Source organism: Mixophyes fleayi, chromosome 10 (assembly GCF_038048845.1).
Source record: "Mixophyes fleayi isolate aMixFle1 chromosome 10, aMixFle1.hap1, whole genome shotgun sequence".
NCBI lineage: Eukaryota > Metazoa > Chordata > Amphibia > Anura > Limnodynastidae > Mixophyes > Mixophyes fleayi.
In genome coordinates this window covers 8,839,285-8,854,019 of record NC_134411.1, presented here as the reverse complement: position 1 = coordinate 8,854,019, position 14,735 = coordinate 8,839,285, and the positions used below count along the sequence as shown (strand labels likewise).

At 39.3% G+C, this 14,735-nt stretch overlaps 1 protein-coding gene across 1 annotated transcript in view; it reads left to right on the top strand.

Annotated features, from left to right (window-relative positions):
• CDHR5 (cadherin related family member 5) overlaps positions 1 to 14,735 on the top strand; it is a 50,946-nt gene that overhangs the window by 18,649 nt on the left and 17,562 nt on the right. The window contains exons 4-5 of the mRNA XM_075188542.1: positions 3,162 to 3,272; positions 6,165 to 6,338. Of these exons, the coding sequence (XP_075044643.1) occupies positions 3,162 to 3,272; positions 6,165 to 6,338 (285 nt within the window). The remainder of the gene's footprint in view (positions 1 to 3,161; positions 3,273 to 6,164; positions 6,339 to 14,735) is intronic.

The following is a 14,735-nucleotide window of genomic DNA, read 5'->3' as shown; positions in this document are numbered from 1 at the left end:
GTTAAGTATTTATAAAATTGTCATTAAAATCATGTCAAGTGTCTTCAATGTCCAGGCTATTTGTAGGCTTTAAATGAATCTCAGGAGCCATGAAACATTGTAAATCCTAGTTACTGATGGTGGTCAGGTGCAGAGTTCACACTGAAAACACAGTTCCCCTTGTTTTCACTGCTGGACCTGTGTCCCCAAGCCTTGTTGTACCCCTTGTGCTGGCTATGCTAAATCGCCCCCGCCCCCCCCCCCCCCTAAAAATGAAGTCTAGTTTCGCCCCTGCTTAAGAGAGGAAAGCTCCTATGTTCTAAAATTAAGAAAGTTATCTTCTAACCCAATTTGAATGAATCACATGGTTCTGAATTTACCACAGTATTAGGACTCTTGATGATATAAATAAATAAGTGCTCCCTCCCTTAATCTGGGTCTAAATACAATGCTTCACAGTGTATATAAGCACAGTTGCACAGTTAGTATTGCACAGAGCTGAGATCATAAGTTCAATTCCGATCAGGGCCCTATATGTGTAGAGTTTATATGTTCCCCATATGTTTGCTAGGGTTTCCCATGGGGCTTCTGTTTCGATCCACAGTCCAAAAGCATACTGGTAGGTTAATTGGCTTCTGACAAAAATGGACTCTAGTGTGTGTGTGTTACTTTGTAAGCTCTAATGGGACAGGGACTGAATACATATCATCTGTACAGCGCTGCATAATATGATTGTCGCTCTATAAATAAACAATAATAATAGAGCATGCAACAATTGTTCAATTAGAAAGTAACAAGTTATATAAAAATATACATTTTATTGATTGGCAATAAAAATTACAGAAAAGTCATAAAGCCAACAACTCACAACCAGGGAAGCAATGTGTTCATAAACCTTGTCGCAGCCCCTTTGTATTCAAAATGTTTGGTATACTATACCATAATGTATTTGTTGTTGAATATGTGAAAACTATCATGAATAAGTTGAAAAAAAGTGTCACAATCGGGGCATTGCCAAGAGCAGGACCAAGGTTGATTTTTTTGGCCTTAAATCTAAAAGATATGTTTGGCACAAGCTCAACACAGCTCATCACCCAACAAACAACATACCGGCTATGAAGCCTTGACAGGGGTCAAGATAAGAGAGCCTAATCAATAGCCCCAAATATCATCATCATCATTTATTTATTTATATAGCACCATTAATTTTGCAGCGCTGTACAGAGAACTCGCTCATATCAGTCCCTGCTCCATTGGAGCTTACAGTTTATCAAGATATTTTGGTACAAAACATGCTGGCTTCTGTCAGAAAGTTGAAGATGAAGAAGAAGATGAATTTCACATTCCAACATGATAACGATGCAAAGCTCACATCCAAGTTCATGAAGGAATGGCTGCAGAAAAGGAAGATCGAATTCTTGGAATGGCTCATTCAGAGTCCCCAATCCCTTTGAAAACCTGTGGAATGACCTAGAGAGGGCTGTGCATTGTGAGAAAGATCCTCTCGCAATCTGATGGACCTTGAACAATTCTGCAGGGAAGAGTGGGATAGACTTGCAAAGTCCAGGTGTGCGAAGTTGATAGAGACTTATTCAAAAAGACTCACTGCTATAATAAAAGGAAAAAGTGCTTCCACAAAGTATTAGTTTATGGGTGTGTCTCTTAGGCAACCAGGATATTTTACTTTTTTATTTTGATAACTTTTTACTAGAAATCTCTATTTGTTTTTTAAGTTGATTTTTCTTGGTTGCAAGGTCACACTAGTGGTGGAAAAAGGTGACATGACTAATATTCAATAATATGATGAATATCTGCAAATTTTCAGTGCAGAGTGAGCAGGGTGGTACAAAATATCATTGCAGGCTACATGAAAAAACAGCCAGTATTTAACTTATGTGCAAAATAAAAAACTAATTTGCACCACTTGCATTGTAACATGGTTTTGTGCAGGAGACTACTTACTCAATTTTTTACTCAACTTTACTTAATGAATCAGGCCCTCTGACAGCTCAATTTATTGCACAAACCACCCATGGAACAGACCCTCATTTTTTGTACTATATATTTTTACTCCCCACCCATTTCAGCTGCAGTTTAAGTGGAGTTAAGCTGCAAGAGTATTTACTGAAGCCAAGAGGTGCAGAGAAGAGCCCCAATGATTTTCAGCACTGAGCTGGTAGTCTCTTTGGGGAGGTGGCGCTTTTTTATTTGCAGGCCCCTTAGGGGATCTAGCCCCACGCTGACCACGCCGGTGCTGGCTATGGACTATCAAGAACTGGTGCCGGTTATGGATTTGAGAGAAATGGATCACATTAAATTAAAGAAAAACAATCAAGGAAAGAAATGCAAGTCATCATCATCAAAAACATGTAAATTTGCACCAAGTTTATGGATGTTCAGGAGATGTCTTCTAAAATAGGAAGTTTCAATAAGGGGCGTTCTCAATTCGCATGTACGCTCCCTTGTACTCTATTTAAATAAGAACACCACCGACCCACCTCCCGCCTGATTATTTAACTCTAAATATGCGCATGTGCTAAAACATGAGATCAAATTGACAATTATGATGGGTTATTAAACATTTTGCATGCAATCTATAACACCTTATATTCAGTAGACTACCTCTCTTGATGTCTGCAGACCAGCATAATGACTGTACCTTGAAGCTCACAATAATTAAGGAAACCTTATGATTACATAACAGTGCCGACAGGAGAAAGTGTATATAGCTAAAAGTAAATCAATACTGACGTTGGGGAAGCAGGCTCAATCTAAATTATAGGGGTAGATATATTTACCTTCCAAAATTTAAAAGAAGGCGTTACTCTGACCGGCCAATCCCGTTCTAGCTATCATTTTCTAGAAGGTATTCTGTATAATGTAAATATGATAGGTTTCTATGGGCAACTCCTCAATATTTCTTTTATGAAAGGTTTGATATATCTACCCCAATGTGTGACGACTATTTACGGTCCTCTGGTTTTAATGTCTACTAAGAGCATTATTATTGACTGGACCTCCCATTTGCCATAGCATGTAGCATCACACATTGTAACTGACTTAATATCTCAGCAACACACATTTATGTTAAGTTACTTAAGTTTAGTAGGATTTCTTGATAAAAATAACCGTACATATTATCATACCAGTATCATGTTTTATTGTTTTGTCTTATGTTTTAGAATGCTGCTGCTTACTTTAAGCTTGCCTCTGATACTAATCCAGTTATATTGGTGAGCAAGTCTCTGAATTATGATATCTACCCTATCATAACGCTGAACCTCACAGCACGGGTAAGTTTGTTTTATTAAAGAGATACTTTTACCCACACCAGACATGGACTTATCAATTTTTCCTTGTGAACTCTCTAGAACCTTCTACTTTGCCTAAAATAATTATGGCTTTAGGGAGATGCCAACAGTTACCAGTATAACTTGACAACATCTGCTACTGCACTTCTTCATATACTTGCCAGCTTTTAATTTTTGATGTCCAGGAGATCTGGAGGACAGAAGGGGGAGTGGCATAGCCAATCGCGTCCTATTGGTCCCGCCCCTACGTCCAAAGCATCATTTTGTAGCAGGGGACGGGGCCAAAATGACGTGATTCACAGCGAATCGCGTTATTGAAGCTCCCATCTTGCCCACTTCACTAGGAAGTGGGCAGGATGCAGGAGAATTGACTGCTCTCTTGGGAGTCTGGGAGACCTACCCGGAATTTGGGAGTCTCCCGGACATTCCGGGAGAGTGGGCAAGTATGTATCTTATCGCCCCGTGATACCAATCCTTATACAAAGAATAAATATTGCAGATTGCTAGAAAGTATATCGGTAACATATGTGGACTTCTTGCACAGAGTATGTGATTTCAGCTCTGCCAATTAAATGTGTACAATATACCCATACTTGACTACTTTGGAGATCTCCCGTCTGGGAGAGGAGATCTCCTTGCTGCCTCCTGGGGGCGTGGCCACACAAAGCGCGTCTTTAGGCCACGCCCCTGCTAAACCATACCGATTTTGTCCTATTACAGCAGGGGGTGGGCCAGGATGACGCGATTAGCCCCGCCACCACCCACTTCACCAGCAAAAAGGCCAGGATCTGTGAGGTTGCCCTGCTCTCTCGGGAGTCCGAAGGAACTCCCAAAATTTCTGAAGTCTCCCGGACATTCCATTCCGGGAGAGTTGGCAACTATGGGTACCAGAGAAAGGACACAAGAGCCATGAGAGGATGGATAACTGTAGTGTCATAGACTCTTACAATCAGTAATATTAAAGGCATGCTAAATTCAACTTGTGAATGAAAACAATGTATATCTTGTGTTTTTTTAACACCTTTTAGTCAGGTGTTTCAAAAGAAAAAAATTAAGGGGGATTAAAGGGAGCAAAAAGACAAGTAGGTAAAGACAGCGCACATAAGCTAAATACACTAAAAAGATAAAAACATAAGAGCGGCACATCAGCATCACATCCCATATGAGTAATAACAGCATAAAGTCCCCTTAACACATTCAAACATGGAAATAGAAAGAGAGCACAGCCGTGATACAGAATATATGGTCATCATAATAATAACAAGAACAGAAGCAAATGCTAGAGGGGAAGGGGCGTGTGTCTGTCCTGTCTCCAGAGGCCAGCGCTGGGCCAGACTATAGGCCTAGACAGAGTGCGGGGTGGGCCTGTAAAATTAAAGCCAGGGAGACCACACTGAGCTATCTGGCACTTAGTAGCATTTAGAATATGTCATACTAGCCATTAAGTATGCTGGGGTACATTGGGAATGCACCTTAGCAAGAGGTAATACAATAATGATTTTGTACTTTGAACCTATTTTTGTACTTTTTTGTGGTTTTCTATTGACATTAGGCCAATAGACATTTTTGTAAACCCCAGTGGTTCTTGACCTTTCTTACCTCCTGTGTTCCTTTCTTTGCCAAGATTTATTTTTACTAAAATTTTAGCAAGGGGTTTGAGGGAGAGTAGTTGTGAAAATACATGATGTCAGAGTGGTAATAAGACTGGTCATGCTGACCATATTTTAATTTCTGACCCTATGTTTCCAAATGTCTACTTTCTCAAGTATTAGATTGAAATAATTAACACAACATCACTATAACTTTCAGTGATGGTACAAGAAGGCACAATGCAATATACTATTTGGGTCCCTTAAGACAGGAACTTCAAAAATATGGGATTCCAATGTAACCTCATGGGAAGTATTAGTTTAAGTATTTAACCCTTTCCCATATAATCTGGTCAACAAATCTATTAATTATTATTTCAATAAATCACCAGGAAATAGGTGGGTACACTTATTATATTTTGTCTCATTATGAGACAAAGTAGCTGACTATGACTATTTGTTATGACTTTTTATAGTATGCTGTCTAGGTCTGTCATGGTAGGAACTTAGCCATGCTGGCCCATATGCAAGACTGAGCCTGACTGGGCAGCCTGTGATGTGGGATTTGACTGACCAATCCTACACTAGAATGCATCAGGAAAATGATTGGTTCAGCTGATAGAATACATAAGGGAGGCTAAGTGAGCTTTACTCTGGGTCGGTTTATAATGTAGTACTATGGATTGCAGCTGTATCCAGGGGCATTACCCGCATGCTTGGGCCCATAGCAATATTTTTGGGAATGCCAACAATGCTTCGCCATCATTTCAGTAGGCCCTTGCTGTTTTTTTAACATGTTCGGGGGCCGGCGAATGCACAGTAAAACTCCATTTTGGCTTTCAATTCCCAAAAAACAAAAACGGCCTTCACTGTGCATCCAGCATCGTACATGCTCAGAATAGCAGATTGGAGGCTGCATAGCAAATAGAGAAGCATCATTGGGCCTCACGGCCAACCACAAATATAGTTCTACCCCTGGCTGTATATATTGATCTAAGTGCCCCTTGGCCTTTGTCTGTGATACAAAGTAGAAGTCAACAAACCAAGAGAGACAGAAGCTGTTTGACCTTGATAGATCTTTATCATGTGCTCAAGCTGGCATAGTGTAATAAGACAACTCTATGCACATTGCCTTAGTTAATAAAGAAGATCCAGCATCTTTTAATAAAAATCCCCCATAAAATGTTCTTACCATACCAAATAAAAATATTAACATAGATGATTTCTTGTGATTGGATGGATGTCTCAACTAGATATTTAATGAGTGTTGCATGTTGTGTTTTAGGATACCGAGGATCCTGCAGATGCTATAGATCACACAGATACAGTTGTCATAACAATTACGATCATTGATGCAGATGATAAACCGCCTTTCTTCTTACCCTGCAAACCGCAACTGGAACAAAAAAGCTGCTTCAACAGTGGCTATAAAAGCAGTGTGAACCGAACTGAACAAGCAGTGAGTAACTTAAGAGATGACATTGGTTGGGTGCAAAAGTGACATTTGTTCACCAGGACAGAAAGTTCACCACTAGACTCTAGTAATAAAACCTGACATAGATAAGACTTAAATAACTTCCCCTCAGCCCCTGGTGTCCTGGGAAAATAAGAGACTTTTGCCCTGATTCACTAAGGAAAGTAAAGCAAAAAAACTGAGTAACTTTGAACCTTGGCAAAACCATGTTGCATTGGAGGGAGAGGTAAATTTAAAATGTGGGGACAGATTTATAATCACGTAGAGCATGTCCTAGATCAGCTTTAAATGTCAGTGTACAAATAAAGCTATCAAGTATTTGTGTGCTACATGAAAAAACAGACAGTATTTAACTTATGTGCAAAATAATAAACTAATTTGTATCACTTACATTGTAACATGGTTTTGTCCATGAGAAAGCTTACTAATTTTTTTGCCTTACCTTCCTTAATGAATCATACCTTTCATGTTTGAAAAAAAAGAGGGTCTCCTTTTACATGACCAGTGTAATAATAAACTCTCATGCATCAAATGTCAAATAAAAATGTGTAAAAACGAAACATAAACTTTAATAATCTTAATTCTAACCCTTACATTAGCAAAATCCTAAATCTGGACTTTACCTCAAACTTTTAATTTGTGCTTCTAACATGATGTTTGCAATACAAAATCGCACTATGTCTCTTTAGGAGCATACACAAAACAGGATTTATTTAACTACTTGGTCAATCACAGCACAGGGGAAACAAAGCCTATGAAATAGTATTTCTAAATTATTAATATTATCTTTCCTTTATAAGGTGCCACAAGTGTTCCGCAGTGCCATACATGGGGGGGGGGGTTATTAAACAGAAAATACATAATTGCGTAAATAGAAAACACAAAATTGCATCATTACAACCCGCAAAATTGCCTAATAAAGAAAATACTAGGAAAGAGGGACTTGTTTGTGAGAGCTTACATTCTAAAGTACAACACTAAGCCTTATTAAGGCCTGCATTACAGGGTGCAGGGGGGGAAAACATGACAAATAAACATAAGGAAATGTTTAAAGGGGTTGTTCGTGCCTTCCATGTACATATGTTTGCCTCCTGTTGTCTGAATTGAAGGGCCAGCTATGGCCAAAGCTCTCAGTGCTGGTGGTTCCAGTCTGTCCATAGTGCTTCAATAGACCACTATGCAAGCGTTATAAGTGGCTTGCTATATATTCTCTGAAACAAGCACAAGAACTAATGAACTAGCATTCTGATTTAAGTAACAAGTCCTATGGTTGAAGACCCAATATTAGCTATACATATTAGGCTGGATTAATTTAACCATAGTTCATACCTACCAATTGGACTTCATTTTTCAGCATGCCAAACAGTTAATCGTGGCGTGCCATCAGTCTAAGACAGGGGTTGGCAACCTTTCTCTATCAGCATGCCGACTAAAATCTAGTCAAGCCCAGGTGTGCCAGTCGTGTGTGGTATTGTGTATATTATATATATGTGTGTATATATATATATATATATATATATATATATATGAGGATGCACTCAATTCACAATAAATAAATCAAAACTTAAAAAGCTGTGAATAGCCCGTCATTCAAAAAACAGGATCCATAGTTGTTCAACAAACGAACAGACCAGCACCAGCAATAAGAAAAATACATAGTTTAATAGACAAAAATATAGAGATACATCCCCCAGGGCCGGACATACTATTGTGATGTATCTTTCTACTTTTTTCTATTAAACTATGTATTTTTCTTATTGCTGCTGCGGGTCTTTTCGCTTGTTGAACAACTATGGATCATATATATATATTTATATATATATATATATATATATCTATAATATAAATGCCTAGTGGCGTGTGTTAGTCTGTCTGTGTGTGTGTGTGTGTGGAAAAAATAAAACCAAGCTGCAGCGCCACCTGCTGGGTGGAGTTATACACTGACCTACTAAATTCTTAGTGTGTGTGGGAAAAAAAATTCAGAAAGGGCTGAAATTTGGTATACTAAGATGTTTTTAATTTGTTAATTTAATTTGTTAATTGTTAAAAGTGTTTATAAAGATTTAAAAAAAATATATATATATTTCTTGAAGGAGAAGTGACAGTTGGGAGTGGTTGGTGGTTGCCGGGGGTGACAGTGGGGAGTGGTTGGTGGTTGCCGGGGGTGACAGAGTGAGAGGAGTGTGATACTCAGGACCGCTGAGAGAGATCCCTGTGTCTGGATAGACATCTGGATAGATGTGGCGATGAAAATGAAGGATGAGGTGATGGAGAAGAATGATGAGGTGGTGACATGTGGACAAAACCACGTTAAAAAAGGGCGCTTACGTCGGGAAGTAACGCTCTTCCCCTGAGGAGGCCTGGGCTATGGCCCAAATGCATGACAAGAACCTTTTTAACACCTTAAGTAGCTTGATTTGACTAGAATGCATGAGTATCATGCACGGGTTAACTTGTATGTATATATATATATATATATATATATATATATATATATATAGTTGTGTCTTATTTTATGATGCTAATATCATAATATTAATAGCAATCGGACAACAAATAAACGTTATGTTACACAGTAATGCCCAAGTTCAAATTATGACTCAGCAGTGCCCCCAATTAATATAATGTCACATAGTTGTGCCCCCAATTCATACCATGCCTCATAATTGTGCCTCTAATTCATACTATGCCTCATAATTGTGACCAAATTTATACCATGCCTCATAACTGTGCCCCCAATACATTTAATGCCACATAGTAGTGCCCCAATACATAGTATATCACATATTTGTGCCCCAATAAATAGTATGCCACATAGTTGTGCTCCCAATACATTGAATGCCACATAGTTGTGCCCCCCATACACTGTATGCCACTTACATGTTTCCCCAATAGATAGTATGCCACTTACATGTGCCCCCGATAGAGTCTATGCCTCATACTTACCTTTGGAGTCTCCCGTTCCACAGCTGAGAGCTGCTGCACTAAAGCAGCCGATGATGGCCGTAACTGAGCTGCTGCACATGTGCAGTAGCTCCTTTTTGGCAGTCCTCGGCTGCATCAGTGAAGCAGCGCCGGCGTGCCAGATAAAAGTGGTCTGCATGCCACATCTGGCACGCATGACGGGGATTGCCGATCCCTGGTCTAAGAGGTAAAATTAGTGCAACACGACAAACATTTGACATTGGTGCTACATGCTGTGCAATTAATGTACTAAACTAGAGCAAAGAGTTACAAGGATAGTGTTAGGGCAAACATGACACAGTGCACTGCACATGGCAAATTTAATACTTTAAAGCAGTAAGTTGTGCGAGTAGCATTGCTGATATCTTGCTTCAGCATACTATTGATGCCAAAATGAATATCATATATAGCTTCCTTGCTAAGGTAAACATGATATACACCAAAAATATAAATCTTTTAATGTACATGGTATGGCTAAAGAAACACCAGGGAAGTTTCCCTTTACAAGGCAGCGCCGCTTTAAATTTAAGCGCTGAAGACGCCGAACTCGTGGGAGTTCAAGAATCCAGAGATTAATACATTTACCCCCAGGTATTTCAGATATATCTGTCCCTTCAACAAATAGTCAATATACATCCATATAGTCCCACATACCACCACATAACGAGTGAATCTCCTTATAGCCTCACATGTAACCAGATAGCCAATATGTCCCATATAGCCTCACATGTAACCAGATAACCAATATGTCCCATATATCCTCACATGTAACTAGATAGCCAATATGTCCCATATAGCCAAAATTCCTCCTTATAGCCTCACAGGCCAGTATAGCCCATACAGTTAACATCTCCACATAATTTTATATACTCCCATTTAGTATGTTATATTAGTACAGTGTTGCCAGTTGTTACCCCCTTCTTTATCTCTCCTTCCATCTTCCTTCGCGCTCCTACCTCTGATTATTTACAATCAGAGTGTGGGAACATAGGTTGGATATAGGGAGTCAGCTTAGCCAATAGGCTGGATGATCTCAAAAAAAAAAAGAAAAGAAAAACCAGTGTCCAGAGAAATCACAATGTGACATGAGAGACAGTACCAAGTACCGATGGGACTTTGTCTTTAGATGCCCATGACCTCTGCATTTCTGGAGATATTCACAGCTGCTGGCATCTGTAATCCCATGATGCTCCTGGGTTTCACATCCTTAAGAGTAAATGTACATTCAAGGAAATGCAGGCTGACTGGGCAAGCCACATGTGTGAGCCCTGGAGCATCATGGGGTAGTAGGTGGTGAATCCTGTAACAATACACCAATGTAGGTTCTGCTATCTAGTAGACAGTTGGAAGTGAGGTCAAGGATGCCCCTGCATAAACACATTGTATATGTAAATTATATACATTATTTATGACAGGTACACATTCCCATGTTCTGTCTAATGCATATCTTACAATGCAATGCATTGTAGAATATGTTGTTTTTTTTTAACATGCGTCTTTGTAAAAGTAGGATTTTAGCACTTGCCAATCTGGATTAAAAAAAATGGGCATACCGCTTTAAAATAACGCATCCACACATTCTTCATGAGGATTTATAAACCTATGAGAATGCTTGTTATGTACTGCAGCTTCTTTCATGGTAAAAGAGTAAATTGTTGTCACTTTGCTCCCTGATTGCACTGTTTGATGTAGGTTAGACTCACACTGCTACATTCAACCAATGCTCATGAGGTCACATCAGCTGCTATGCTATAAACATGTTATATAACATAGTTTGATGTCAGGATGATACATTAGGTGTGTCAGGTTAACCTTTACTTTCTAGTTATTTGCTTGTCATTTAGCTTGATAAAATCTTACTGCCCTGTAGTATTCTCCTGTTTACAATAAGTCTCATAAAAATGTGTTTCCATTTTGGAAAATCACCTGCAATCATCTATTTGCCCAGATTTGTAACCACTGCACACTATTAAGGAATTTAGAAAGAAAAAAAAATATATGTAATACCTCGTGTCTCTAAAGCTGATGACATTAGACACACTAGGCTTTACTATGTCAATCACACATGGTGTCATGTTTATAGCCTAATCAGGATGATACGAAAATTAAAGTATGTTAATGTTGCCATGATCTATACTTCTATCTGAAATCACTGTGTGTAAGCAAACAAGGGGTTAATGAATTTTGATGAAGGTAACAGACATACAAAACTTCTTGCCTAAAGATTGGCTAAAATATTTAGGTCAATACATATTTGTGAAATCCAGTGTATATGTTTAAAACCTCTAAAAGAAACATGTTAATGCCCCATAAAGAACTTATAGAGATGATTTATCTCCCCTAGGTGTCAAGCAATGTAATCATTTTTGTTTGTATATGTGCTCAAAATATATACAATGTTTAGAGAAAGCAATTTCATATCTCTTCTATGTTCCAGGGATTTGTATGGTATATTTTTAAGAATCTATTACAAGAACTGTTTTTGTACGATAGGACAGTAATTTGGTTCTAAAACAGATTAGAATACCAGCACACCTCTTTCAGTTATGTCACAGATGGAAGAGGGAGTTGGGCAAGAAAATAAGTGTTTAAAAGGTGTGAAATAGTTTGTAAAAATGTCGGGTTTTGGAGATCAGTCTGCTTATGAGAAATTGTGCAAACCTAGCTTTTTTTCCCAAGCGTAGGATTATGCTAAATTGATTTATTTATTGTCATGGGCCAGACCCTGTGGCCTCCTTGCCAGGGTTCGGCACGCGTACCTTGCCTTTTCCGAAGGGTTCCCTGGCGCTGAGCCGCAGTGTCTCCTCTGATGGAGGGTGTCACTACTTGGGTTTCCTGCCATAGGCTGATTGATTATCGCTTCCCATAATCACCTCCAGTTATTTAAGGCACTTGGTCCCTCCACTGAGTGCCAGATCTTCATGTCCTACAATCTGCTCAGTTTGTGAACTGTTTGGCTCTCTGTATCCTGGTATCCTGTGCCTGCATTTCCTGCTTTTAAGCTAAACCTGGTATCCTAGTTTCCTGTACCTGCATCTCTCCAATTGTACCTGGCATCCATTGTCTCCTGCTTCTAAGCAAAACCTGGTATCCTGGTGCCCTGTACTCGCATCTCTCCAATTGTGCCCGGTATCCAGCGTCTCCTGCTTCTAAGCAAAACTTGGTATCCTGTACCCGCATCTCCCCAATTGTACCCGATATCCAGTAACTCCTGCTTCTAAGCTAGCCTGGTATCCTGTAGCTGCATCCTCTCCTGAGGGTTTTGCCTTGTGTCCACCAGGAGAATCACGACCTGCTAGGGGAAGCAGCACAGCCCAAACCTCCTTGCGGTCTCTGGCGAATACCTTCACTTTGTAATGGAGATGGCTTGTTGTGTCCTACACAACTCTCTTAGGCAGAAAAGCCCCATTGTGCGCAGCACAGTTTCTGCTATGGAGCATACTGTAGGTTGAGGAAGTGGTGGGGTTGACACCATTGGAGTCTTCCCATATGAGAAATGCCAGCAAAACAGCAAAACTAAACAGGAAGGAGTATTTGGAATATTTTAATGATGAGGGTGCTGTGTCCTGGCAGAATAAGATGTAATATTCTATGCACATTGAAATTCTCTGTTGGAAGTACTGATGTTTACCAAAATGTGAATAAATATTTTATGCATTCATGATTTTGTGTGTTTACTTACTATGCCACTTGCTGCTATGTCTTCAGTTTCCAGAGGGATAGGTGAGGAACTACTCTCCATCTGGGGCACATTGCTTTCTGATAGTCCGGCTATTTCCTTGTCAGTCATGAAGTGCAGGAGGTCAAAGTACCACAACCAGGGTATATACACATATTTAGCCTGTGCCCCAGATCTTTTGCAGGACTCCAACTTATTGAGTTCCTTCTTGAAAATGGTCTTCATGATTTGGATCTTCCACCTTGACCAAGTCTTCAATAGCTTCTGGATAATGAAGAAGGCTCACTCTCACCAAGTCATCATAAGCCAAGATCCTCTTCTGTCTGTTGGAATACTTTTTTGACTTGGATTCCCACAAGCAGGGATGAGATCTGTAGGCCTCAATGAAGTCCTTCATCAGCTCAACACTCTTGTCAAATGCCATCCTAAAATTTCTATAAAAATATACGACATGTGTTGTAATATTTTACATACACAGAAAAAAATGGTCAATAGAAAGTCTCATGGAATAAAGTGCTTACCATGCTCTAATAGCGATGAAATTTGGTATAGAAAGTGTTGAATCCATTCGTAAAACTTTAATAAAAAGTGCCAATGCAGAGCTGCAAATAGCTCCACGGACGAACCCTAGAGACGAATGACCGTTCAACCACAATGCTCCATTCTGCCGTGATAGGTCCATACCAACTGTTAATGCCCGTGTATGCACTAGAAGTGTCTATATAAACAGAGAAGAGCCAGGCTGTCACCTGAGGTACGTGACAACATGGCAGGTGAGCAAGGGAAAGACAAAAATAAGGGAGAAGTGGAGGGGGAGGGAGAACAAGAGATGCAATTGGAAGATGTGAAAAGAGCCAAACCAATGAGTCCCAGGGAGATGGAGATGATGGTCAGAGTGCTGTTTACTGGCAGTTTGGCCTTTAGTAAATCTGGTGGTTTCTAAACCACCAGAAAAAAACACAGAAACTGGTGGTTTCATCATTCCACCCTTTAGTAAATATAGCCCCTTGTCAGCTATACAGTTAATCTTTTTCTATAAGGCTGTTTGCTGCAGTTGGGTAACTACCGGTATGTCTTTATAAAATATTGAGTTAGTTCATCAGCTTTATTTGACACATAATTGAATCTTCTATTTGAATTATTGGTGGTAAAATAGGGACACTGTGTTCATATGAGTTAATAAGCTGCTAGAGCAGCTTTCTGCACTACACATGCTTGCTACTTTGTTTCTATTACTGCTTTTATATACATGGTTATTTTATTGTATCAATTTGTGCTGCTAGCAAATTACAGCTATTTGCTAGTGTAATCAAACAACCAAAAGTGAATTTTGATTGCATAGATACACTGTTGTGATGACTACTACTATCTGGACCCCAGTAACTACTTTGAAACAACCAATCTCATTCTTCTTACTAACACCATGGACTAGATTTAATAAAGGGCGGTTTGGGGAAATCAATGGTTTTTGGTGATTTTTCTGGCGGATTTAGTAAAGCCCAAACCGCCATTAAAATGGGCAGAATTGTCATTTTCCAAAATCACCACTTTACAAATCACCATCCTGATTTTAACCATGATGAACATACAAACCATTCGATTTACTAAGCTGGGGTTTACAGAACCGCTGCAAAACCACCATCCAAACTGACATTTAAATTATTTGGGCAATCATTATTTATTGATTAAGGGGCAAAATTAATTTAGTATTAACTTACGAGGGATTTTTTTTACGGGAA